At 47.5% G+C, this 27,942-nt stretch overlaps 1 protein-coding gene across 1 annotated transcript in view; it reads left to right on the top strand.

Annotated features, from left to right (window-relative positions):
- MAP2K7 (mitogen-activated protein kinase kinase 7) overlaps positions 1 to 27,942 on the top strand; it is a 72,773-nt gene that overhangs the window by 2,178 nt on the left and 42,653 nt on the right. The window contains exons 2-3 of the mRNA XM_065419424.1: positions 11,036 to 11,083; positions 27,523 to 27,667. Coding sequence (XP_065275496.1) covers positions 11,036 to 11,083; positions 27,523 to 27,667 — 193 coding nt within the window. The remainder of the gene's footprint in view (positions 1 to 11,035; positions 11,084 to 27,522; positions 27,668 to 27,942) is intronic.

Raw genomic sequence — 27,942 nt, 5'->3', positions numbered from 1 at the left:
CCAGCCTCAGAAAATCATCATAGGAATTTACTGTCTAGTAACCCAATCTACTTGCTCAGCTTTACCATGATGATGATGAAAAATCAACTATCTACTTGGCAAGGGCAAGTAGACTTTTCAAAGGCTGATCTGTATGCACTAAATATGGACTGTGTTTGAGGGAGAGATTTTAACGCTTTCTCTTAGTGACTGTGAGACAGAGAAAGGCGGTGAGCATCCTGGATTCCCATTGCTTCAATGGCAACTGAAGACACTTGTTACCTTGGAACGTCATGCTCGCTGTCGGCAGTCAGCATAGGTTGGAGTGTAGATGGCTGTAGTGTCAGGAGGAGGATGATTCCGTGTTGTGGCATCTTTTGAAATTTATTTTCGTTCCATGTTGGAACACAAGCAAAGCCTTTCTAACGTTTTTGTGAACATGAAATTGTTGCTGTGTCTGGTTTTGGATCAAAAGTTGCGGTTTTCTATTCAGGGAGGTTTTTGGGCCCACATAGGTGGAGGGGCGGGGGAGAAGCATGTGGGTGTCTCATGCTATGTAGCTTGGTGGTTAGGGCACTGGGCTGGAATGTGGGAGACCCGTGTTCTAGTTCCTGCTCTGCCTGATACAGAGCAGAGTTCTTCATCCCCGATCATTCAAAATCAGGCAGAGTGAGGACTTGAACCTGGGTTTCCCAGGCCAGTGCTCTAGCCATCCGGCTATAGAGTGTGAGGGTCTCTGTCTTTCAAGTCCTGGACCAAAAAATCTTCCAGGTGATTGTCAAAACCAATACATCTCTGCAAAATGTTTCAGCTTTGATGAAAGTTCATTTGGTCAAAAATGGTTCCATCCAACTCAAGTTGAACCAGGGCCAGTTCAGCTATTGTATAAAAAGATCCATGCTGTGGTGAGGTGATAGGTGTTCATCTTAGATATCATCTCATTTAACGGGGGCACTGATGTCTAGACGCTTAGGCCTAGGCTCCAACAGTTGAGGACTCCTGGGTTCTAAACCTGGTTTACTGTGTTACGCTGGGCAAGTCATTTCTCCATACTTCAGTTGCCCCAGCTGTAAAATGAGGATGAAAATAATCCTTTTTGTCAAGCCTTATGACATCTATAGAAGTCAGAATACTCAGTAGAAAGTACTGCTCATTTTTTGCAAGACCACAGTTAAGGGGTGGGCTCGTGAGTCTATAAGGACTTGAGGGGTGTAGGTACCAAGAAGAAGAATTATTTAGGATGCTTCAACAGGACATGACTTGAAGGAATAGACTGAATGTTAAGGGAAGACTTCCTGCCTGTGAGATCTACTAGCCCAATGGCTCTCAACCCTTCCAGACTATTGTACCCATTTCAGGAGTCTGATTTGTCTTGCGTACTCCCAAGTTTCACCTCACTTAAACTACTTGTTTACAAAAGTGTCACAGCACGCTATTACTGACAAATTGCTGACTTATACCTGTCTCATAGAACCGGAAGGGACCCTGAAAGGTCATCGAGTCCAGCCCTCTGCCTTCACTAGCAGGACCAAGTACTGATTTTGCCCCAGATCCGTAAGTGGCCCCCTCAGGGATTGAACTCACAACCCTGGGTTTAGCAGGCCAATGCTCAAACCACTGAGCTCATTTTTACAATATACACCTCTAGCTCGATATAACGCTGTCCTCGGGAGCCAAAAAATCTTACCGCGTTATAGGTGAAACTGCGTTATATTGAACTTGCTTTGATCCACCGGAGTGCGCAGCCCTGCCCCCCCCGGAGCACTGCTTTACCACGTTATATCCGAATTCGTGTTATATCGGGTCGTGTTATATCGAGGTAGGGGTGTACTTATAAAATAAATCAACTGGAATATAAATATTGTACTTACAGTTCAGTGTATAGTGTACATAGTGCAGTATAAACAAGTCATTGTATGAAATTTTAGTTTGTACTGACTTTGCTAGTGCTTTTTATGTAGCCTGTTGTAAACCTAGGCAGATATCTAGATGAGCTGATGTACCCCCTGGAAGACCTCTGCGTACCCCCAGGGGTACACGAAACCCTGGTTGAGAACCAGTGTGCTAGCCTGTGCAGCGGTCTCACCAAGGAAATATGGTAGACGTCCCCTTGACATTTACACTAGGTTGGACAGAGTCTTGGAGAATGTACTGTAGGAAGCAGTCTTGCATTTGGGTCCCAATGAGTATAGATGAGAAGCACCCTATTGGGGCTTTTATCCTGTTTGGAGAAAGGACCAAATCCTTTAGTGAAATCTGTGCTTGTCTTAGCTGCTCACTTCCTCCTTGCTCCCACGATTCGGTTGCCCCAAAAGAAACAACCCACCAACTGCCTCCTCAGAGATCTCTGGCCTTGCTGCCTAGCTTCCTTTAATTCATCTGTTGGGCTGGAAGAACAGGAAGGCTTTGCTGTGTCCTGCCTTTTTGAAGCTCATTGGCATGTTACTTCCCTGGTATTGAAAATCAGTAACGAGGGTGGGCAGGCTGCTAAGCTCAGGCCCTGGTGCTGGCCAGTTGGTGCTCGTCTTGGCTCTCTTGGTTTGTTATGTGAGGGAACTGGAAATGCCGAGATAGGGAATCACAGTTGTGCTTATTTGAGAAGCTCAGCAAAGGGGGTTTTCGTGGAAATGTCTAAAGGGCTCTCAGGAAGCCCACTTAACACAGGCAATGGGTGCATCCATGTCTGGGCACTGTTGATTTGCCATTATTGATCCGCAGTTCAAGAAGGCTTCATATCCTGGGAATTCTAGAACCCTGCTAGAATGCTGATCTGTCCACTGAAGGGTTAGTTAGTATCCAGAACAATTGTCCAGATTGGTTCTGGACGACAGCCATGCTAGTGGATTGAGCTGGCACATAACGAGGGAGAGTCTGAAGGAATAAAGAAAACTGATTTGGTTTCTAATTCAGTTTTGTAAAAACAGCACAGTGTTTGGCTTAAAATTGCAGTGGGGACTCTCATGTCTAAACATGGAGTGTCTGCAACTCAAGGCTGAGAATCTGCGAGTGACACAGGCTGTAGTTGCCTTTTCATTGCCCAGGTTGAGTTAAATACGAAAACAATCAGCATAAATAGTGACAAGTAAATAGGACTTTAAAAATCATCTCACTTGTTATAAGCTCCGGTAGCGTTAGTGACAAAGAAAGAAATGAGCTTATTTACCAGATGACAATTTTTAGGGTATTATTTATATTCCGGTGGTACCTATATGCCCTAATCCAGAAAGGGGCCTCATGGTGTTGGTTTCTGTTCATACAGATAGTGAGGGACAGTTACTGCCCTGAAGAGTTCATCATAAATAATAAATAAATAAATTAATGGAGATATCCCATCTCCTAGAACTGGAAGGGACCTTGAAAGGTCATCGAGTCCAGCCCCCAGCCTTCACTAGCAGGACCAAGTACTGATTTTTGCCCCAGATCCCTAAGTGGCCCCCTCAAGGATTGAACTCACAACCTAAGAACTGAAAAGTGAAACCAACTACAAACAAAAGTGAAACTGACCAGTCTGAACTTCAGTTTGTGCCAAATTGCGGAGGCGCAAGTGTTGGAAAGCAAAAATAGCCTTCAGTGATCTCAGGTGTTTGTCAGGAATCCAGAACCGGATGACTCTTGTCCTGCTGTTGTCTCTTTAAATCGAACAAATGACAGTCCCATTTTGTAATCAGCACATTGCCTGTGGTATCTTACAACCTGACGCATCAAAAGAAGGGCAAGAAAAATTATTAGGAGTATGGAACAGGTTCTGTATGGGAGAGATTAAAAAAGATTGGGGACTGTTCCGCTTATAAAAGAGATAAGTAAAGAGGGATCTGATAGAGGTCTATAAAACCAGGAATGGTATGGAGAAAGTGACCAAGGAAGTGTTATTTACTCTTTCACATAACACAAGAACCGGGGTCACCCGATGAAATTAATAGGCAGCAGGTTTAAAACAAACATAAGAAAGTACTTCTTCACACAACATACAGTCAGACTGTGGAACTCATTTCCAGGGGCTGTTATGAAGGTCAAAAGTATAACGGGGGTAAAAAAAAAAATTCCATAAGTTCATGGAGGATAGGTCCATGAATGGCTATTAGCCAAAATGGTCAGGGACAAAACCCCATGCTCTGGGTGTCCCAAAGCCTCTGACTCTCAGAAGCTGGGACAAATGACCGGGGATGGATCACTCAGTAATTGCCCTGTTCTGTTCATTCCCTCTGAAGCATTTTGCACCAGCCATTGTCAGAAGACAGGATACTGGGCCAGATGGACCATTGGTCTGACCCAGTATGGCTGTTCTTATGTTCTTAAAAAGATCTGTACGAGTAGACTCTTATGCCTGTATGGAGTCCCTTGGATGGATCAGTGCCTTGGAGATGAAAGAGCTTTGCTAGGTCACATATGGAAAAATTTCCAACTCCCTAGGGAGGCCAGTGGGGGATTGTTCCTTGTGGTATTTCGCTAAATTTCATTTTAAATGTCCCAAATTTGGGGCTTCTGCTGCTTTCCTTAAGACCCTTCTACAGTCTAATAGCTCTTCTTGTTGGGAAGTTGTCCTCCCACCAATCAAGCTAAATCTTCTTCTGTTTCACCTCATGGCTGCTGTGTACCACTTGAATTCCTCCTCCCCTCTGGCAGGCAAACCCTCTTTCTCCCTTCATTGTATTGTTACCAGGCTACACAATTGAATCCTCTGATAGGGACCTCCGGGTTTTTTTCACCTTTCTCAGCTGTACAGAATGTGGATTGTCTGCTGGGATCATCTGGGCATGTCTCATCACCTAATTCCCTGGTAGCACCTTGGTCTTGCCTATTCTCTGCCTGTGGCACACAACAGTTTAGTCACCTGAGGACTGAAATGCTTTAGTCTAACCCAAGGTATTGAGCTCATTACAGGAAGTAACTGGATGGAATTTAATGGCCTGTGTTAGGCAAAAAGATCAGACTAGAGGTTTGAATTGGCCTCTTCTGGCCTTAAACTCTGTGAAATAGTGTTCAGTGAATAACAACCTAAGGGAATCTGTCCGCTCCAGTTAGAGGGCTCTGGGATACTGATGCTGTCCACGGAGATCGCTGAGATTCCATGCTGTGAAACAAGGATTGAGAGATGTTTGGCCCATCGGCATTGCCCTCTGGTGACTCGTGCAGGCTGTGCATCAATAGCTTCTGGCAGAAATGCTGCCTCTTAATATTTGGGCTAAACGAATCGGAGAGAGTTGTGAACAGCTCATGTGTGACTGTTGAAATGATGTCTGCCACCCCCAAGAGCAGTGTTGCCTGGGATAGTTTGCACAATGCTGATCAGTCTTATGAGAGACTCCCCCAGAGGTGACTGTACTTTTTGGTTGCTCTATTTGTGTTGTCTTTCTTCTCAGATAGCCTTGAGACTCTTGAAGAAATGGTAGATTTAACTGCATGCACTGTGGCGGAGGCCCGAATAGGAGGCTTGCTGCTACAGCCACCTGCATCCTATAGCCTTAGTTGAAGCTGATACTTCTGTCCAGAACCAACCTGTTGGGCAGCTAAGAGCTTTGTTGCCTGTGGAGCATGGTCTGTGCTTGAAGGTGAACAAAAGTAACTTGCTGGGCCTAATCCTGCAGCCTGCACTCGGGTGAGTAATCCCATTGAAGACAGCAGGACTGCGCACTTCAGTAAAGGGAGGCTTATAGGATCAAGCTCAAATCTTAATGGATGGATGTGTAGATTGCTGCATTTTAACTGAATCCAGTATCGAAGGGCTTATTAAACCACCCAGTGCTGAGTTCAGTTTTCTGTTTCTCCTGCCTCAGCTGAGATCTTTCTTAAAGCTGCAGGGCCTGAATTCTGTGACCAGTTTGCAGGTGGTGGGTGGAGCACACCAGAGACCCACCCCTCCCATGTAACTTCACAATCTAAAACAGACTTGCCACTGGGATCTTTCCTTCTGCTGTTGGGTTAAATTGAGTAAACGAGAGAGAAATGTGCTCTTGTGAAGAAACCAGAAAACAAAAACCAATTTAGCCCAGTGAATTTCTTGGGTGTTTTAGTTTTTTTCATTTTTTTTTAAACAGCATTTTCCCTGTGAAGTATTTCTCTGAACCTAGCATCAGTGAGGAAGATATTTTGAAACATCAGGCTCCGATTGCTTTCTGTAAAGGAAAAGTGTCACTATTTTAAAGGGAAGCTGTGAGAACATTAAGAGACTTATTAGATCTATTAAGAAACAAGTGGCGAATTATCTGTCAAGAAACATACAGGGGAAAGGAGAATGGGTGGAGTGGTTGAAGGGGTGGGCCTAGTGGTGGACTCAGGGGATATTGAAGAGATGGGAGTGAACCGTTAGTGGATTTTGGTTTATTAGACTCTAGGAACTGCAGGGAGGTGGATCTGATGATGTGGTTCTGTATGAAGCTAGCCAGCTCCTCTTACTTCCTCTGTCGTCACTGCTGAATTCAGGTTGAGGGTGGTTTAGGAGTATAGGACTGGAAGGGTCCTCCTGGTTCGAGAAGTCCAGTCTCCTACTGTCGCAAGCAACCCCAGCATATCATCCTGTTCATAAATTCATCAAGCTCCATCTTAAAACAAATTAGGTAGCTAGCTTCCTTTACTCCTATTTAAAGACTGTTCCAGGCTATTCTTATTCTGTCATAAATGTGAAAGCCACTGATCAGTGCTGCAAATGGATGCTGTAGCCATCACCCTGAGTTTTTCTGACTGGACCTGCCTAGTATTGAAGGAAAGGGTAGCAAGCAAGCAATCAAAATAGGCTGAAATCACAACATTTGATCATTCTTCTGAAATAAAGTGTGAACATTGCCAAGAGTTGTTGAGCAACAAGAGAGAAGGGATTTGTGCCCATCTCTAAAAGACTAGAAAATTGGTTTCTTCAGATTTAAGATCAAATGTCCCATTGAATGAAACTCTTGCTATTGAAATGGATGAACAAAACATAGGTGAGCTTGATCCTGAAGCAAGGCATTTTTTGAGGTTGCTGTTGTCAAGACGTAGCCACAGTGATTGTGTAAGTCCCTGCTCTCTTCATTCACAAGTGGTCTTAGTTTGCCGTTTGGGACAAGGACGAAGATCAGTGAGTGATTATGGCATAACAACTATTGAATGGCAGAGAATCTTCTTTTGTGCTAGTAATACTACACACAAAATGAACAGTTCAAAGAAATGATTGAAGCAATTTGCCCTGGACATACTTCTTCTAATGGATTGAAAGTGGCAGGTCTGTTACTAGACGCTGCGAGTGAAGAAATGGGGGTGGGGGTGGGGATGAAAGGAGGAGCTTAAAAGGTTGATGTGAACACTTCTCCCACAAACATTTTTGGTCCTCCTAGGCATGGTACATCCCCTCTAAACTTGTCTGCAAATCCTGTTTTGCTTCAGATCCCTCCATGAGATCCAGAGATGCCTACAGGAAAATGCCAGCTGATAGATTCAAGGAGCTCGATCTATTTAGTTTAACAAACATAAGGTTAAGGGGTGACTTGATCACAGTCTGTAAGTATCTACATCGGCAACAAATATTTGATGATGGGCTCTTCAGTCTAGCAGACAAAGGTATAACATGCATAAGGTGTAGATTTTTTAACAGTGAGGGTAATTAACCATTGGACCAACTTATCAAGGGCTGTGGTGGATTCTCCATCACTTTTTCTTCTTTTAATCCCAGAGCATCTTTGCAGACACTGGGAGCAGTACAGCATTACCATTCATTCCTGTCCATGGCTTGTTCTTCCCGTAAGCTGAGCCTGGTCATGACATCCCTGCCGTCTAGTGGGTGGTTGGCCTGTAGGTCGGACTAATCTTGCCTGGGTTTGCATTATTTTCTTTCATTCCATTTATTTTCTTTCTTTCTTGCTTGCTTGCTTGTATTTCTCCATCACTGGCAATTTAAAATCAAGATTGGCTGCTTGTTTAAAAGATCAGTTCTACTTCAAAAGGAATTATTTTGGGGAAGTTCTGTGGCCTGTGTTATATAGGAGGTCAGACTACATGATCACAGTGGTGCTTTCCGGCCTTGGAACCAGTAGATAGAAAGCCAGCGGAGATTTTTGCTCTTGATCTTGTATATTTCTTATTTACATATAAAAGAAATCAAACCAACACAGAGCCTTCCAGCTGTGTCCACATCTGGCCTATGTTAACCTTTGTTCTTATTCCCATTTTTTGAGCTTGTGGTTTGTGGTACCACCTACCATAAAAATCCTAGGCCAGCCCCACCTCCAGTCATGAGACTGGCATAAAAAACATGAGCTTTGGGAAAAAAAATATGAATTTGATGTTTCTTATTTGCCTTCTGTTTTTTGAGCTGTTGGTGGGGGGGGGGAGGTGTCACGTTTTTCAGCCCCCTCCCCCCCCAACTTATTTTCTTTTCTAAAAAATGAAAGAGGAGACTCTCTTGTACATACATAACTCCAAGAGTGGGGCCTGAAGGAACATTACAAAGCAGTTAAATCAGTTGGCAAGACTGCATTTGTTGTATCTTGGACTGTAAGCTCTTCGGGTCAGGGACTAACCCTAACTAACCCTAAGGCTTCTGCTGCCCATGGAGCAGGAGAAGCTTCAAGCCCCTGAACTATGATTTTGGCAGAGACATGAAAGAGCTGCTGACATTCACCTTCTTATTTGAAAATGTCGCATCCACTTGGAGTGCAACTGAGAAGTGACTGTCCAAATGGCCCTGGGGGAGGGGGCTATATGTTCATTGTGGTCCCCAGTCAGATGGGCGTGGCCGTCCCTTAATTTCCAGTGCTACAAACTAAGCCTGGGGTCTGAGTCAAGCTGGATCCATTCCTTCTTGGGCATCAAGTGACCCTTGGTGATTCCTGTCCCCTTAGTGCATTTGTCCAGGCATAACTGATTGGAACTTAAACAATCCTGGTGATGCACAAGAAGGAAGCAAATCCAGCTCTCCCTATGGGCTAGGAGGAGTAAAAAGCAGGGAAATTCTATTTTAGTTATTTCAGTCAGCGGATCGGACTCCAGCACATATACAGAGGCAGGCCTGAGGAGTAAGTGAAGTTGCTCTTCAAAGCAGAGCTATGCTTTGTGCCTACGTGTGCATCTGCTGCCAGTTTTGGATTCTGTACAGTTCTCTGTACTTCATTTAATTCTCCTTTTACAAGACGCTCACTGAGCTCGGAAGTGAAAGGTGATGTGAGGTGGGGGTGGCCACTTCTGTTCAGGTTGGGGGAGGGGTGGAAAAGTCAGGCATCAGATGCCTTCTGGGGTTGTAATTATAGCGAATGATTTGACAGACGCCTGCCTAGCCTACATCCGTCGGAGAGAGTCTCAAGCAAAATTTCCAGACCTGGTGAACTCAGTGATGAGCTACTGTCTCTTAATCCTGTCAGGCAACTGTACCACTTTAAGCAGCCAGGAACAAAGTTGAAGCTAGACAAATTCAGATTGGAAATAAGGTGTATATTTTACACAATGAGAGTAGTTAACCGTTGGAAGAATTTACCAAGTGTTGTGTTGGATTCTCCATCACTGACGATTTTTAAATCAAGATTGGATGGTTTTGTAAAAGCTCTGCTCTAAGAATTATTTTGGGGCAGGTCTCTGGCCTGTTATACAGGAGGCCAGACTAGATGATCACAACGGTCCCTTCTGACGTTGGAATCTGTGAGCCCCCTGCTGTGCTTTATGTAAGTAAAATGTTGGTACTGTATGAAATCAGTAATTGGCCCAATGTTCCTGGGCCAGTGCTATTGGCCCCAATTGTTCCTGGCCCAATGCTATTTGTCAGTGGTCTAGAAGATAAAATGTGTGTTGGGAAAATTTGCAGCTGACGCAAGGGTTGGTTTAATGGTGAGTAGTGATAAGGACAGGTCAGTTATACGGAGTGGTCAGGATCTCTTGGTGAGCTGGACTCATTTGAGCACCATGTGTTTTTAGTGCAGCCCGATGGAAGATCATACACCTAGGAACAAAGAATGTAGGTCATTGTAATGGCATGGGGGACTGTATCCAGGAAAGCAGTGTCTCTAAAAAGGCCTCTGGGTCATTAGAGATGATCAGCTGAACGTGAGCTCTCAGTGCGGTGCTGTGGCTGAGGGCTATTGTGCTCCTTAGCTTGATAGATAGGAGAATATCAAGTAGGAGTAGGGAGATGGTGTTACCTCAGTATACAGTATTAGTGAGAACATTGCCAGATGCTGCATCCAGTTCTGATGTCCACACTTCAAAAAGAATGTTGAAAATTGGAAAAGGTTCAGAATCGGGAAGAGGGTCTGGAAGAGACATGAGCACAATCTCTCATAGATCGTCAGAAAGATTAGGAGTTGGCTTGATCATGGTCTGTAAGTGGGGAGGTGAGCTCTGATAGTAGAGGGCTCTTTAATCTGTCAGACAAAGGCATCGCTTGATCCAGTGGCTGAAAGATAAATTCACACTAGGAATAAGGTGCAGCGGAATTAACCATTGGAACAATTTACCAAAGGCTGTTGTGGGTTCTCTGTCACTTGAAGTCTATAATTCCAAGATTTGACGTCTTTCTAAAAGATCCTGCCCTGGCTTAACCAGAAGTTATTGGACTTGATGCGGGATTGAGTGGGTGAAATGTGGCCTCTGTTGTTCAGGGGGTCAGACCAGATGATCACAATGGTTCCTTCTGGATTTAGATTAATCCTGCAGACTCTGTTGGGAAGGAGGTGGAATCATGAGCCTCCAAATTGTAAGCAGCCCAAGCACTGTGATGGGGCAGAGCATGCCTGACTTAATGGGAGGGAGGTAACAGGGACATGGGCCAGGTAGGTTGGCAGGGAGACCGGGGCACCAGCATGGAGGAATGGTCTACAGAGAGTTTGCTGCAGTGGAAGGAGATGGGAAGGGAACAGCTGCTGCCTGCACATTTGAGACACTTGGGGAATGGCTGCCCAGGGCTCCGAGGTACATCACTGTATGATGCATCCCATTTTTCACCTTGTCTGTTGACCTCTGTTGGTTTCTCACCATTCTCCATCCCTCCCCCTGGAATCAGTTCGCCCCCCGCCCGGAATATGATTTGATTTCTTTTGATGACTCGATTGTTTCTGTTGTGATTTATCGTGTTGTTTTTTTCTTCCTTTTCCCAATCCAGTTATTGTGATCACTCTAAGCCCTGCTCCCGCTCCGTCCCAACGAGCAGGTACCAAACTTTTTATCATCGCAGCTTGGATTTCCTGCATCATTTACTTAACGCTTCCTTCAACTGCATAGAAATGCCACCTGTCTGATTTCCCTCCTGTCTGTCTCCTCCTCCCCTCCCCCGTCTTTCCCATATCCACCTGTTACCACCACCATTGATCGAGCACACATGACCATTCACAGCTAGGAACAGCATTAGGTAAGGCCTCCCGTAGGAACATGGCTCTGCTTGCCCACATGCTTTCCTGTCCCTCCACCACTGGAATAGCTTTGGCCACTGCACCTGCCATCTGAGGCTCTCAAAGCACATTCCAGAAGCAGGTAAGTATTAAACACCCCCAGACTATAGGTAGGCAATCCTCGCCTCCACCACTGATACGCAGCCACTTTTGGGCTGGAACGCAGCAGCCATTGAACAGCACACACCAGCAGTGTGCTCTCAGCATTGTAAATTAGCAAGTGAAGAAGAATCCCGTGTCCAATTGAAACTACCGCAGCAATGTTAGGAAGGCAGCATTTTTCCATGTTGGAATTCGGTCAGGACATTTGGGCTGACATCCCTGTTCTCCGAGCGCTGTACACTCCTTGATAGCCACGAGGGGCTGGATTTCTGGGGAAGGCTTAAATACTGTGTTGACGGCACAGCCATGAATTAAATATGGTGGATGGCCACCAGGTGGCTTAGCACAAAAGCGGGAGGTATTTTTATTTGCCTTCCACATAAACCCCCCAAAACATTTACATTCCCATTTGAAGAACCACCCGGGACCTCTGGAGGAATCTTAGTGTGATTATCATCTGTATTAGAGAACTCCAACTGAGATCCAGGTCCCACTGTGCCAGGAGCTGCATACACACAGGTGCGAGAGTCCCTTCCCTGAAGAATTTAATCTAAATAGCTGAGTGTGTGTGAAAGGAAGGGTTATTCTCACCATTTCACAGATCACACAGGGAGTCCCACTCTAATGCCTTAACCACAAGCCAACTCTCCAGCTGTATGGGCCTCCATATCTCTCTGGCTGGAGCAGAGAGCTTCCCCGAGAGTCCGACTTTTAGAGAAGTGAAGTGGCACTTCCAAATTTTTACCATCCTGGGCTGAGAGTCTTTTGTATCTCCTAAGATAAACAGAGCCAAACCAGGTCAGTACTTGGATGGGCGTCCCAAGAAGTGGTGTTAGTGGCTTATTAGGGGGTACTCTTCTCACTGAGTCAGTTCTCAACACAGCGTGCTCTCTGCATTGATGTGCTGCTAGAGTGGCCATCTTCTGGACGAATGCCTGTCTGGCCGTGTCCCCAGTTCTTACACGTTTATCCTGAGTCTCACATTATTGGGTGTGTTTCTTAAAGCCTCAGCTCTTGGAGTCATGTGATTCCATGAGGATCTCAGCTTTCTTCTTTTTTAAATAATTTTTCAGCCTTCATGACTGCAGAAAGAAGCTGAAAAACATGAATCCTAAAGGCTCATAAATCAGAAAGCAAATAAAATGTTGAATAAAATAATTTTTGTGTTTTTTTTTTTTTAAAAAACAACAACCCTGTGATTTTTTTTTTTTTTTTTTTTAAAGCCAGTCTCATGATTTTTGGGACCAGATGCATAATATTAGAACCCTGGAGCTTGACCACACAGAAAGGAGTTTACAACTTCTTATGGTCATTAAAGATCTCCTGTTCTCTTTATGAGATTTGCGGAGTAGTCCTGGTTTCCAGACTCCAGTTCTGTTCATTACATCCAGTCTGCCTAAATTCCCCTTGCAGCTGCATTTGGGAACAGGTTTCTTCACTTCCTGCCCTAAACTTGTTTAGAGATGCTGTGCACTGCGTTCCACCCCAGATTCAACCACTTTTGACTGTCGTCAGTGAAGCAATCCCAACATTGGATTGTTTTGCAGTGATTTGCGTTGCTGTGCACTGTTAAGTAGCTATTGTGCTGATCCCAGAGTCAGCTGCATCTGAGAGTGGCAGGTGAAGCAATCCCACTGTTGGGTTTTTTTGCAGCTGGTTAGCCTAGTGTTCTGGGATCCTTCAGGATGAAAGGTTTAGTTTAAATGTACAATGATCATCTGACAATTTTTTCTGCTGTGTTTTACATCTCTCCCACACACCGATATCAAATTGTAACACTGTGCTGATAGACTTTGCCCTGCAGAATTTCCCAGACAGTGAACTATGAAATAGTATTTATTTTTATTTAAAAATTGTAATTGTCTCTTTTCTAGGCCAGAAAAAGAATACAGTATTCGTTGATTCCCAGCCTTGAACGTATTGCATTGACCTGTCCACTCCTGAAACAGTGCAATGAACACACGATTTCATTGCAGCAGGCAGAAATTCAGATGCCATGGCGATTCCCACCAGCATTTCTGAGCCTCCTGTTGGTGACCGCCCTACCTTTGACACAGTCTTTTCGAAGCATCTGTATAGAAGATATCCATTTGCCCCCATTACGGCGGCAGGCTGGGAATCCAGACACCTAGGTTCTGTTCCTGGCTCCGCTCCTGGCCTCTGGGGTGACGTTGGCCAAGTCCCTCACCTCCCTGTGCCTCTCTTTTCCCAGCTCTCAAATGGAGGTGGGGCTCCCCTCCTTTGTTAGGTAGATAAGTATTCACTGTAAAGCGCTTTGAGATTCTCCAGTGGCGATTCATTGTATTATTTATACAGCTATCTCTTATTTTTTTTTCTTTTTGAATGCTCCCCTGCCACCAAGGTGCTCAGTAGCCCAGTAAGGTTATTAAAACCTTAGTAATGGAAATAGAACTCGGGAATCCTGACTCCCAGTGGCCTGCCCTAAGCATTAGGCCACACTCTCCTCCCAGAGCTGGGGATCAGAGAGTTCCTCTCTCCAACAGCATGCCCAGAGCCTCAGACCATGGTAAGACTGAGGCTCAAAAATCATCCTTTAAAACCCAAGCCTCTATGCACTTTTCATGTAGCTTTTTGCCATGGGAAGCAATGCCATGTGCTTCATGCCTGTGAGGGTCACATTCAAACCCATCATGTTCACAGTTAAAGGGGGAACTGAAAAGCTTTTCAGTCTGCCAGGGCCAGAGTTCATAACGTCCATTGCTGGAAAATCATTGAGCCATCATGTGCCCTTAAGACAGGGAAACAGTTTAATTCCCAGTATTTCTACTGTGGTCACGGGAAATGCCGGACTTGGGTCTTGGCACGTCTGTAAGAACCTAAACGTTTAACAACAGCTGTATGGCGATGAATTAAGAATGACATTCACAACCCTCCCACCAAGAAAAAGAAGAAATTAATAACATCTAAAAATAAACAGATCAGAAACATGAGCAGTTTTGACTCTGCAAACAAGTGCCAAAGACTCCCCATTGCTATTGATTTAATGTGAAAGGCACCCAGATACTAGGGGGATGAGTAGCAGAGTCAGACACTTAGGTAGATTTATAGACAGCATGTCTGCGCCTTATGTTGTGTCACTGATTTGGTGGGGGCAGTCTATCTTTAGAAAGCTTTACTGTTCACTTTTAAATCCCAAATATGTTAGTGTTATTTATTTTAGCTGGGAATTAGGCGGCTGTTGAAATTCAGTGGAATATGGGTCCCATTTACCTTGGGCTTCTTGGAAAATTTTGACCTATTTTTATTATAGTAGCACTTGCAAGCCCCCAGCGAGACCAGAGGCCCAGTGTGCTGTAGAAACACAGAGGAAAAGAAAGTGCTTTCCCCTAAGAGCTTACAGTTGAAATAGACAAAGAGGGAAAACAGAGACCGAGGGACTTTGGCCCTCCTCTAGCGCTCTCCATCCAAGGATCTCAACATGGTTCGTAAACATTCCTCCATTTAACCCTCTCAGGCCCCCTCTGGGAAGCAGGTGATGGATGTGTTTGGATTGCTTCACCCAGCATTGAAATGCTGCCACTTCTGGGGTGGAACACTGCAGCACTTTAACAGCATAATTGTTTGCAGGCAGAAATTACATTACTGTATCCAGCTGAAAATTCAAGAGGAGGATTTTTAAGTAGGCCATCTGCAACTACTCGAATTGAAATTTTGCTAGGACACTAGAGTTAAAACAAAACCTCCCTCCTAGGGGAAGTGTCATGGAATTTTTAAGGAGTACAAATGGTCAGGATGTTTTCAAATGACAGCAACTTCTGCAGCGCAGCGCAGCACGCCCACACTGTGGCGTTGGGATTGGTACTGAGCGCCTCTGTCACACCCTGGGGCTTCTGTTGAAGGTCTCCCATCCAAATTCTGACCTGACCTGACCTAAGGTTGTTTGCTGGCTGCAGGCTTGTTGTTTCAAAGCAGCTCAGTTACTTCCCGTAAAGCTTTAATCAGGAAGTCATTCATGCAAGATGATTGACTGGCAGGAGGGGGAAATGTAATTTGCTATTGAAATTCTGATTCATCAAATAAGAGTTTCCAAAATGGTGAGAGGCTAGTTAACATCAGGGCTGCCCAGCTTTGTCCTGTTTAGACCCACAGTGACTCTTGTCACCGCCCAGTTTGTCTAAGAGACAATCAGAGTCCTGCAGAAATGTGTATAATACAGACACTACATAGCCCAGGTTGATCAGCCTAGACCACCCCAATCAGCAGGGATCCCAGGAATGATCCTTGCTGACTGTGGTGGTCTGATCTGACCTGGCTGGGATATGTAGTCAGGACTGCTGGGTTCTGTGTCCAGCTGTGCCACTGATTTCTGTATGTGGCCTGCTGTCTCTGCTCCTGGATTCTATTCCGAGCCCTGCCACTGAGTTAGACAAGTCACTTTCCTGTGCCTCAGTTTCCCCACCTGGAAAATTTTAGCTATTTCCTTAGCTCACCAGGGTGACTGTTGCAAAGCACTTTGTGATCCTTGGATACTAGGCCCAATTGTTTAAAATCCCTAAAAAGGTACAGTTGAGTCTTGTGCAACTTCATAATGGGCTTTTTAATGCATTTGTAAATGTCCCTGTGCCCAAATATCTTACACACGCTATCTGGGTGTGGGGTGAGGATTTTCACAACTGATTTGGGAATTCCAGATTAAATTGATAACTCACCCATAACTAAAGGCAGCTTAACCCTTTCCTCTCCACTGACCTAGGGTATGTCTACATTTAAATCACTGTAGCGCTTCAGTGTAGACGCTACCTACGCTGACAGGAGGGGTAGGTAATCCACCTCCCCGAGAGGTGGTAGCTAGTTTTATGAAGAATTCTTCCATCAACCTAGTGGTGTCTACACCCAGGGTAAGGTCGGCATAGCTACATCCCTCAGAGGTGTGGATTTTTCACACCCTGGAGACAGAGCTGTGCTGATGTAAATTCCCTGTGTAGACCAGCCCTTCTGTGCACACTTTGTTTCCATGAGTTTGGGCTTAGTGTAGAAGTGGTGGGATGAGGAGTGGAGAGAAGAGTTCGTTTATTTTTTCTGCTCCCTACTGACTCACGCATGATTGGAAGCCTTCAGCTGGAGCAGATCTGCAATGTAAGGTCAGATCAGACTCTCCAGAGACCCAGTCCATGGGAGTTAAGCCATGTCAGCTGGCATGGCTTTATTTGTGCCCAGACTGCACTAGTCCTGCTGGGGAGGCAGCTCTGCCTGTTGCCACGTTCCTGAAGTTGCTGAAGTCAATGGGCACAATATGCACAATACACAGTCGCACCCCACTTTTCCGTCTGCTTGAAGCAGGTAGGAACTTCTGGTCACTTTCATGGCACCTCTGCAGCTGCAGAGACACGACCTCTGCTGCTTGCTTGGAGGGTGCCACTTGCTCCTAGGAGATGCCTATGGAGGTGCAGTTGTGGTCCTGGTGGGGTGACTGGGCCCATGCAGCCCACAAGGACTCTGAGCCCAGCTCTCTGTAGCTTCACTCCATCAGAGAGAGGTGCCCCCATCCTGGTGTATATTTTTTTAATGTCCCTTTTTACTCCTTGTTTGACCTCAGTTTTCTTTCTCTGTGTTTCTCTTTCATTCCTTTTGCCAGTTCCTTCCTTTTTGTGTTGATCTCAAGGCCTAGCAGCCCTTAGATGGGGGCCCTGACACTGGGTGTGGGCATCCCTCGGTGCTGGGGTGGCTGACGCACCAACAATCTTCATTAATTAAAATCCATCTTGAAAACTAGGTAGCAAATAGACAACACATGGACCATGTCTCCCTGGTGCTTAAATGCTGATAATTGGTGATGGGTTCAGAAACTGCCTGATTTCTAAGGAAACTCATGGCAGATCATCCAGGACTGGAACCAGATCACTGACAATGTGGACCAGGAGAGCATCTGACTCTAGAATAGTAGCAGTGCAGGAGGGCTGCAAATCAACCATCATCTCCCTCTCAATTCCAATCCAGTAGTGAGGGATCCTGGCCAAGAGCTTCCAAAGTGGCTGGTGATTTGGTGTGACTCCGTTTGGGGGAAAAGGGGAAGCAACTTGAGTCACCTTAAATGGGCCTGAGTTTTTTTCACAAAAGGCTGAGCACCCCCTCCCTTCTGAAAATGAGACCCCCTTTAAAGATCTCAGAAGTTGTGCTCTAAAATCACCTTTGAAAAACCCTTACCTCTTGATGTTTTTGTTTCAAAAGCAGACTCTGATTTTTGTGCCCCTGACAGCAATGGGGGAGTCTCCCATCACTCAGCTGTCTGTCTGTCTGGTTGTACCTGCAGAGCAGGCAGTGGTGAAGGCTGGGGATTTGAAAGATCCTAAAGGAAATAGGTACCCAACTCATTGAATTTCAGTGGCATTTGGCCTCTTCACTCCTTTCGAAATCCTCACCTAAACCCCGCAGAGCATGGTACAGCCCCTGGCACAGAGGGGTCCATGTCTGGGGCTTCTAGATGATAGTGCAATAGACGTGATAAAATATGTCCCACATTCACTGATAATTGGGTCTCAAACGTGGGATTTCCACCCAGTGCCCTCCTAAAAAGAGTTGTCTTCCCTGCCTGCTAGGAAAGGAAAGGGCCCCATCACTGGACGTTAGGAGCCTGAATACTTGGAGGAACTGCCTCAAAATCCCTAGTCAGACACATTAGGTTAATTCCTCCTTGCTAGTACAGGATCATTCCCTACAGAGCCCGTTGGGCAGTCCCGTTTCAAACATCCCAAACAAAGATTTGTGTGTGTGTGTGGGGGGGGGGGGAATGGGAGGTACCATTCCACATTGAATAGGTCAAACTGTCATCAACCATTTTTCTCATCATCAGCCTAAATTCCTCCTTAATACATTTAATCCTGTTACTCTCCCTGGTCATGCCCTGTGCTGCTTTGCCAGTGCTGGGGATTTGCTCTGATGCCAGCCACTGGTGGAAACCCCTTGCTGCAAGCCTTGGTTGGCCTTGACCCAGTTTGACCTGTGTTCATGCTGCACCGGTGCAAACCACGGCTTTGCCATTCTGTGCCAGTGGTGGGATTGGGACAAATAGACAAGACCTCGGCCATCATCGTAATGCCTAAGTGACCTGCGGAAAGATAGCTTCTCTTGAGCTCCCGTGGCTGCCTCTAAAGGCCGTCCTCACCCAGAGACCAAGTCTGGTTGGAGCAGTATGCAGCACCCATCCTCTGCTTTAGGCACTTAGCCCAGCCCATGGGCAATTCCTGCAGGTCTGGGAGTCACCAACAGCCCAAGTTGCCTGCAGCTGCACTCCCCCCCCCCCCCCATGCGATCAGTCACAGGCTGTGTCTACAGGAGTCTGTCTGCTCTTGTAGAACCACCGCCTCCCAAACCGATGTTAGTTCTGCTGCCAGAAGCTCCCTTCACTCAACATGGCTGCGTGCATACTGGAGGCTTTGTCAGCATAGCTCTGTTGCTGGGGGTGGGTGTGGGGGTGTCACACCCTTGACCGACACAGCTATTCCAGTCTAAGTGTAGACCAGGCCTAAATGGTGGTTTTCTCTCTGCCCTCCTGTCTTTCGCACACCCCTTTGGTTTTATGTTCACTGGCAGCCTCTCTGCTTCCCCCTCTGCCTTCTTTCTCTTCCACCCCCACCCTCACACCACTCCCCTTTAATTTAACCCCTCTGAGCCTACACTGGAGTGGCTGACCTCTGCCTGCAGCATGTTTTCCCCTCCCTGCCTTGTTGGTTCTCCATCCGACAAACCGGGGAGCTGTTAGATTGCATGCCCGGACAGTAGAGTAGCATGCAGGCTTCTGGAATGGAGAGCATGAGCAAGGCGTGTGCTGTAGAAGTGGAATCGGGGAAGGGCAGGTGGGAGGAGTCTGATTTCGAATCCTGGGGAGTGGGGAGGCTGAAGCAACCAGAGGGTGAGGGTGGGGGTGGGGTTGGTGTTGGGGTCTTGCACGCTGAACCACATTGTGAAGAGATACAGATGGTAATAAAACCTGTGGTCACAGAGATCAGAATTATAGACTAGCTCAACCACCAGATACGGGCTGAATGGAGGGGTGGCTGGGTAAAATTGTCTGGCCTGTGTCATGCAGGTGGTCGGCCTGTTGGATCACAGTGGCCCCTTCTGGCAGTACGGACACTAAATGTAGGAGATCCTGTAGGCAGCCCGTGCTGTTTTAACAGGTGATTTAATCAGGAAAATGCCCAACTGCTCTTAAATCGGAGCATCCTGGTGGCTCTTTTCTCCATCAGTTACTCTGCAGTTCATTAGAGGGGCAGGAGTGTGGACTTCCACTCCTCCTTCCCCAGCCCCCATCAACCAGCCCTGCTTCCCTCTGCAGTCGCAGGGAACGTGTCACTGGGGGTGTGGCTCTCTGATCCAGAATGATCCCTGCTTTGTGCTCCCTATATACCCTTGACACATCCCAGCCTGTGGTTCTTGTCATGGAGGGCAGCTCCCTCCAGCCCTTGACCTGGGTGATCATTTTAATCCTGAATGTATGTGCAGGAATCACTTTGGATAATACAGTATGGTCTCCCGTGCTCCATTCACACAGTCCTGGGGGACTCGAGTCCAGGAAGCGGGGGGGAGATTTGATAAGTGCCCAAGGGATTTAGGAGCATGAGCCCCCTGGAAAGTAAGTGGGAGCAGTGCTCCTGAATTCCTTGGGCACTTCAGAAAGTCTCCCCCAGAATCCCTAATAACCATTGCACAGGTGCGTCCTCGCAGCCTTGGATTGGAAACCCCCTTGGTGTGGCTAGAGGCCTTTGCTATGTTTTATATGGAACTTGCCTTCTTAGGGCCAGATCCTGCAGCGTGACGGCAGCCCCTGAGGTCATTGGACGCGAAGGGCGCTCAGCTGCTGGCAGGATAGAGCCCCTGGGGCAGAATTCTCTCCTACCTGTACAGCAGCACACGAGTCCCCGGAGTTCCCACTGCTGTGCATGCAGGGGGAGCACATATCAGACGCAAGGGCTGAAGAGACTTTGGTCCAGATTCTTGACTTATATAAAGCTCTGTTGATTCCAGTGGAGGTACCCAGATTAGTTAGGCCAGGTTACACCAGCTGGCCCACTGCTTTCAGTAGAGCAACGCCAGTTTATACCAGCTGGGGATCTGGTTCCATTGACTTCAGTGGAGTGAGATGGATTTACACCAGCTGGGGATTTGGCCCCATTGTCTCCAATAATTTGAGACTGCTTTACACCAGTTGGGAATCTGGCCTTATTGATTCCAGTGGAGAGATTCCAGTTTAAACCAGCTGGGGACCTGGACTCACTGACACCAATGGAAAGATAACAGTTTATGTCCGCTGGGGATCTGGCCACATGGACTCCAGTGGAAAGATGCTAGTTTACACTAGCTGGGGATCTGGACACTTGCCTACAATTTGGTAAGTGGAGACCCCTCTCAAGCAAATCTAGCTGCCTGCAGAGCATTGTGACCCCAGACCTGTCTCCGTTTGAAGTCCCTGGCCAATGATTCCAGTGGGGCAGGACCAAGCTTTTAGCTACGTTATGGGATTGTGGGAGTCTTGGGCCCTAGAAAGTCTGTCGGGGAATTTAGGTCTTAAATTTGTGTTTTGTGGGAAAAACTGGCTCTACCAGCCGAGGTCGAACAGCTGCTTTCGCCTGAGTTTCTTTTTCCATAAAGTGTTAAATAAGTTTAGGTTTGATACGCAGTTGTACTGGGTGAAATTCGCTAGCCTTTTTTATGCCGCAGGTCGGACTAGAAAACCTTCTAAAACCGTCCCCTAGGTCAGACTGAAACACAGCAGCCTTGTGATCCTAGCTCACAATCAGAAAGTGAAACTGACTTAACAAAATACAAATGCCACCTGAAACTGACTGGCTCAGTTTCACTGTCTGTGAGACACCAAAGGGAACACGGACTAAATGGTGAAAAGCAAAATGAGACTGAAACATTCTTTGTTCTAATCAGTGTTTTGTTAGCAACTGTCATAGGGCGACTGGCCTCTTTAAGAGGGGGCTGGTTCCAGGGCACCTGCACTGATACCTGCTTCCCAGTTGGGCGTAAGGTCGGCACCTGGGCGTTATAAATGCAGGTGGGTGTTGACAGAGGCCTACAGACACTGCGGGGAATAAAGGCTCCTGCACAGACCTGTTATAAGGCCCCAGTGCCTTCCCTTATGCCCAGTTGGGAAGCAAGTATCAGTCCAGATGCACTGGACCTCACCCCTTCTTAAAGGGGCCAGTCATCTTGTGACAGTACACACATGTAAGGGTCCTGTGTCATGTAGGAAACCAGACTAGATGATCACATTGGTCCCTTGTGACCTTAAAATCCAGGTACTTTTAAGGACAATTCGTTGTGCCCTCCAGTGGTTCAGTCCTACAAGGTGTTGAGAACTCCATCGGCTTTGCTGGGTCAGATCCAGCGTGCTCAGCACTGGAGCTGGGCGGGAAATGATTTTCTTGTCCTGTGAGAGTTTTCAAGATTTTGGCATTTTTCCATGTTCCAAAGCAGGAAGAAAAGTCAAAATTGAGAAAACGTTCACAAATGTTCAGTAACCCGGGGGAAACAATTTGGTTTGTGTCAATTGCAATGTTTTGTTTCGATCAGTTCAAAATGCTTGATTTTGATTTTAGCCTTTTAAATCTTTGTAGTGTAAATTAACTAAAATTTTGAACCAGAAAGTCATTTTGAACTGAACTGTAAAAAGGGACCTTTCAACAATTTCGATTTTCCCCCCAAAGATATTTTGAAGCAGGAGATTCGTCAGAAAATTCTCAACAAGCTCCCTGGAGGCAGGATTGGGCCCAATGGGTCTCTCCTATTTTGTAACTGTATTCACCACAATGGTACCTTGTGCCTTCATTAGAATGCGGTGTGTGTTAATGGAGCACATTGGCCCTCTCCCCCTAAAAAAGGAGACAGATTATTAAAGATGAAGGAATACAGCTTATCCTGGAGAGAGAGAACCTGCTACAGGGACAAACCTCGGACTCCTAATACTGCCCTGCTTAGAAAAATGGGTGTCAGCTTCTCTACATTGTCCCGGGCCGTCTCTTTTTTTCAGAGATGCTAATCCTGCAGGGTCCAATACAGTCAGGAGAAAGAGCCTGCCTCTGTGTTACTGAACACTGCTCCTGTTTCCTTACAAAGCCAGCCGTGGAATGCATCCCATTGAAACCAACGCTGTTCTGGAATTGCACAATAGCGCAGCTATTCCTTGAGTAAACCGAAAGGTTCAGGGGAGGCCGTGAAGCCAGATTACCCAGGCAGTGCTTCAAATCCTGTTTGCTAAAGCCCCATTAAAATAGTATAAGCAGTGGGATATCTCGGTTTCCATCATGGCCTGATTCCCGAGGGATTTGCCCAGCAGCTTCCTCTTGTGTTTCCTTTATAACCAAGGGGCTCAAAAGTTTTCTGCAGTAATACCACTTGGCAAACATTCAGACTGCCTCCCTCGGAGGCTGGGTTATAGGGCAGTGTTATCCTTGTTTTGCTGGTGGGTAACCAAGCCACCGATACCGTGATCTGCCCAAGGCCATGCAGTCAGGCCAGCTCTTCCAGAACTGACGGGTGGTTTTGGGTGTCAACTTTGAGATGACTTAGATGAGGGTTATTCTCATTCAGCCAGTGGAGAAGGGGACTTGTTCCATGGTCATGCAGCAAGAAGGTGGGATGAGAATCCGGAATCCCTGTATCATTCCCCTGCTCCAACCAGTAGATACCACTCCCCTCCCAGAGCCAGGAACAGAACCTAGGAGTCCTGACTCCCAGCTCCCCACCTCTAAGCTCCTAGGTCTCATGGCCCCTCCCAGAGCCAGGAGATAGAACCCATAATACTGTGGTACCAGCTTCCAGAGGAAATTAGACAAATGGAGATTCCAGCCATCTGCGGGGCTCAGAGCAGGTCGATTGGAGGTAGCTCTTTGGGGTAAGGTCTGTCTGTGTTCTGTGTTTGTACAGCACCTGGCATGATGGGGTCCTGATCCCTGACTGGGGCTGGTAGATGCTACAAGGCTCTATTGTTAGAGGTGCTGGATGCCCCTAGCTCCTGTGGACCCTAAGTGGAATTGGGGGTGCTGAAATTCAAGTCACATCTGCAAATTTTGGCCAGTTTCAGAGCTAGGCCTTAGATCCCAGCTGTGGTCTCAGACCTAACCTGCTACCGCGTGCCACCCCTCAGACATTAGATCTCCTAGCCAGCCACCCTGTGTGGTAGCTATCTTCTCCCTTTGGGCAGCTGGGTGAGATGCGGTTAAAGGGACAGTTTCAGACCTGGTCTGTGGAGTGGTTTTCAGGCCTTTTCCACAAGTGGGGATTTCAGCCATCGGTGGGCAGCAGTGCAGCAAACCACTGGTGCAGCCCCCACCTCCTCAATGCCAGGCCAGGTTGACCTGGTGTGAAGCGGGCTCGGGTGTCAGCACAGTGGTGCAGTAACTGGGGCAAACCCACTGTGCAGACAGGGTGTTGGCAGACTCCACCGGTCCCCAAGGCCTCCTGCCAAGTTTTGTGGTTTTATAGCATGTGGTTCAGCAGATCAGCCACTGCCCTGGGAATCAGGACACCTGGGTTTTGTTCCTGACTCTGCCATTTAACTGCTGTGGGACCTGTGAATCACTTCCCTGCTCTGTGCCTCAGTTTCCCCTCTGTCTATTTAGACCGTGTGCTTTCGGGGGCAGGGAAAGTCTCTCATCATGTGTCTGCAGCACCCAGCATGATGGGGACCCCAAGCTTGATCAGGGGACAAGGGGGATCTACAGCACCTGGCCCGATTGGACCCCGATCACTGTGGTTTCACAGCCCAGAATTTGGGAACCAGGTCCTTCCAGGCTCAGTTTGGGCCAGATTTTTTGAGTACCTAGTGCTCCTATTGAGTTGGGGAGGAAGTGTGGCTGACTGCGGCACATCATGGGCTGGGATACGATGGGTATAGGTTCTAGTCCCATCTGTGCTCTGCTTTGGGACCTTGGGCATGTCATGGCCCCTCTCAGTTTCCCCATATGTAAAATGGGTATAATTGTAAAGCACTTTGTGATCAGTGTGAGCCGCTTGGAACTAGGGGCATTTCCTGTGGAGCTCAGAATTAATAATAAATAAATATTTATATTACAATCAGTGCCAAGTAGCTTCCGCCGAGATCAGGACCCTCATACTCTGGGCACAGCATGCAGAGACAGTCAGTCTATGCCACAGAGATCTGATGGTTTAATCAGACAACACAAGCTAAGGGTGGGAGGGAAAACAGAAGCACAGATAGGGGGAAGTGACTTGTCTAGGACCCTGCAGTAAATCAGTGGCAGAGCCGGGAACAGAACTCAGATCTCCAGCTGCCCTAGCTACTGCACCGCCCTGTCGGAGCCAAAGTCCACTCAAATTGATTTAACTTAATTGGGCTTGGAATTGGATGCTATTGAAGTCCTTGGGATGTGGCACACTTTGGATCATGACATGATGGAGGGGAGGTGGTTGCTTGCATGGATGGGGAGAGAACTTCACACTCCTTGACAAGCAGCAGTTAAAGCCGGAGGGAACATGCCAACGTAGTTTATCATTAAAAACCAGTGGGCAGAGTCCTCAGCCAGTGTAACCCAGCATAGCTTCACTAACATCAATAGCACTACCCTGATTTACACCGCTGGAGGGTTTGGCCCTATATTTTCAGTGCGGTGGGACCTTTCAAAGTGAGCCTTGAGTGATCTTAAAAGATCCAGGAGGAATTGGATCACTTCACATGGGAGCGGAGCGTTTTCAAGTCCTGGCTTGGGCAGTCCTCCATTCTAGTATTGCAGCACTTGGATACACCAGCAAGTGTGGAAGCAAATTTATAAAGGGAGCATTGACTTGTGGTTAGAACAAATTCAGCAAAAGAGACTGAGCCAGAACTCCTGGGTTCTACTTCTTGTTCTGCTGGGGTTGCCCTGGGCAAGTCTCTCCCTGCCGGCCCTTTTGTATCAGGTGGATAATACTTACTCGGCTTGTCAGAGCTTATTTGCCAATGTGCTTTGAGATCCTCTGATGGCAGGAGGGCAAAGTATTTTTGTTTGGTAAAAGATTCTTCAAGCTATTGAAATTGATCAGATTCAAGCTGCTTTGGGGCAATGTGGGAAAATGGTTCTTCTTTGACCTGTGTGTGGGAATTGGGTTCTGGCTCAGTCAATGGGCATTAGATGTCTTTGTTTGAAAGGATCAGGGTCCCTTCACCAGCTCTCCTATCGCGGCAGCTGCAGCCCCTCCCTCCTGGGCACAACATGCTTTGAACCCTCATCTAATAACTCTGCAGTCCCAGGTTACCAGCTGTTGCAATTCCATAAGTGGCCTTGCCCTTGGGGTGAGGGGTGTTCCCTTCAGCCCAGGCTAACAGCGTAGGGTAGTTTGGCTTGGCCATTGAAAGCTGGCGTGGGGAGTTTCTGGAAATTATTTGAGGTGGGATGATTTTAGCAAGCCCCTGCTTGCGGTAAGCTGCATAATATTAAATACCGAGGGCCAGATTCCACTCTGCTGAGCTGCGGTAACTCCACTGACCTCTGGGGCGATGCCTTGGGCAGAGTGAGGCCAGAATGTGGCAGCAACTTTCTAGCCAAAGCGCACCCCATCAAGTTCAACAGTCAGCCTCCCTACCTTCAACAAGGGGGCACAGTCTGTGGGTAGAGGACGGACTACACATCCCAGCATGCTGTGCTCCACTTCTTCGGAGACCTGGCAGCATTGTATGCTGGAATCTGTAGTCTCTTGAGGACAGCTCCTCCCGCTTGGGCAGTGAGGTCTGGATGTGAACTACAGGTGCGCTCCTGCAAGCAGAGGCCATAGCTCTGGGTTTCTGGCACGTGAGTGGGAAGAAGTTCAGAAAGTGTGTCCCACACATGTTCTGAGCTGTTGAGCGTATGCACTAGCTACTCTCTGTGCCTCACGTGGTTCCCCTGCCCCAGTATGTGGGAGGGCCTGTTTTATTTCAAGCCTGTGGGAGGATTCAGCCCTTCCCCTCTTCCCCGTTACCAGTGTGGTATTGAATGTGGTAAGGCCGGGTAACAACCGCAGCGACCTCCCTGCTTGTTCATGGACTTACCCCAGTAAAACTTCGCCTCAAACTTCCAAGGGCAAACAATGGGCCTTGGTTTCTCGTCTTCTCATTCTGGCAGGTTCCCAGCCTTTCAGTGGCAGAGCTGCTTCCCTTGTTAACATGGGGACAAACGGTTTATGTTGAAACTGATCCGGGAAACTGACACACCTGAAGAGGCTCCATCTTTGACCACTTCCTTAAATCTCACCCGATGGACTCCTTATATTTCAGGCATGCTGCCAGTCGGTGCCAGTCGGCTGAATTACAGCAGACCATGCCGTGGCATAGCGGGGAGTGTGGGCAGCAGGCTGGGAGTCAGGGCTGAGAATTGCAAAAGCGACTAGGGGTATTTAGCTACACAACGCCCGTCGTGTGGTTAAATCTCAGGCTAGGATGCCTGGGTTCCCTGCCCTAACTTGCGGTGGCCTTGGACAAATCACCCAGCTGCCTCTGTCTCTCTGCTTCAGTGCCCAGGCTATAAACCCACCAGGATAAGCTGATCTAAGGAAGGGTCAGGATCGTTTGCAGTGACCAATCTGCAGCCCAAACCCAGCTGTATCCTGTGTGTCCGTGTGCATCTAGCACTGGGATTCCAGCACAGCACAGTCACTCCCAACAGCTGTTAACCACTTTGCTGAGGCCTGGGGTGAGCAACCCTAGTATGAGAGAAAAACAGGCGTTTGCAGTCTGTGTGGGAAAATCTGCTTTATTGAACCAAGGAACGTAAATGCGAGAAGACCCATTATGTCTTACCTGGCCTGTCGCCCCATGGAGGCCAGTTCAACATAGTTCCCTACAATCTGCTCCAGGGTGGCATGGCCCAGGGCGAGGGGAAGGGTTGGTGCTGTGCATTCCAGCCGCTAGTGGCATTCACACAGGGCTTTGCTCTCTGATGGGCAGTGTCAGTGACGGGGCATGTTGGAAGCCGGGGTGCTGGATGGCAAGCAGCATGGCTGTAGGTATCGCATCCTCCTTCAGCGAGGCCCCCACAACACCGTGCAACACAGACAGGGATCTGGGGCTATAAGATGCAGCAGACGGGGGGGTTCTCTGGAGCAGAGGGTGGAAAGGGACCCAGGCATCTGAGTGCCTGACTCTCGCTCACTCCCACAGCCCTGCAGCTCCCCCTGGCGAACGATGGCAGCAGCCGCTCCTCTTCCTCGGAGAACTCTCCCCAGCATCAAACGCACCAGCCGCGCCCCCGCCACATGCTGGGCCTGCCCCAGCCATCCTTCCCCATCCCCAGGAGCATGGAGAGGTAAGCAGTGGGGAAAGGACACCACCTCCCAAGTGGTGGTGATGGGGTTGAACGAAGGAAACCCCTGGGGCTGCTGTTCTTGGCTCCCTCTACAGGGTGCTGCTGCACCAATCACCTATTTTGTGTATATGTCCTGTAAACTGGTGTTGCGGGCCAGCTGGCTCGGCCAATGAGGTGGAGCAGGCCACCTGGCTCAGCCAGTGAGATTTGCCTGACCTTATTTTGGTGGGCTAGCCAGCTCACTGGTCTAATCCAGTGCCACAGGGCGGGGGGAC

The sequence above is a fragment of the Emys orbicularis genome, chromosome 19 (genome assembly GCF_028017835.1).
Source record: "Emys orbicularis isolate rEmyOrb1 chromosome 19, rEmyOrb1.hap1, whole genome shotgun sequence".
Classification (NCBI taxonomy): domain Eukaryota; kingdom Metazoa; phylum Chordata; order Testudines; family Emydidae; genus Emys; species Emys orbicularis.
This window is presented reverse-complemented; position numbering and strand designations above follow the sequence as displayed.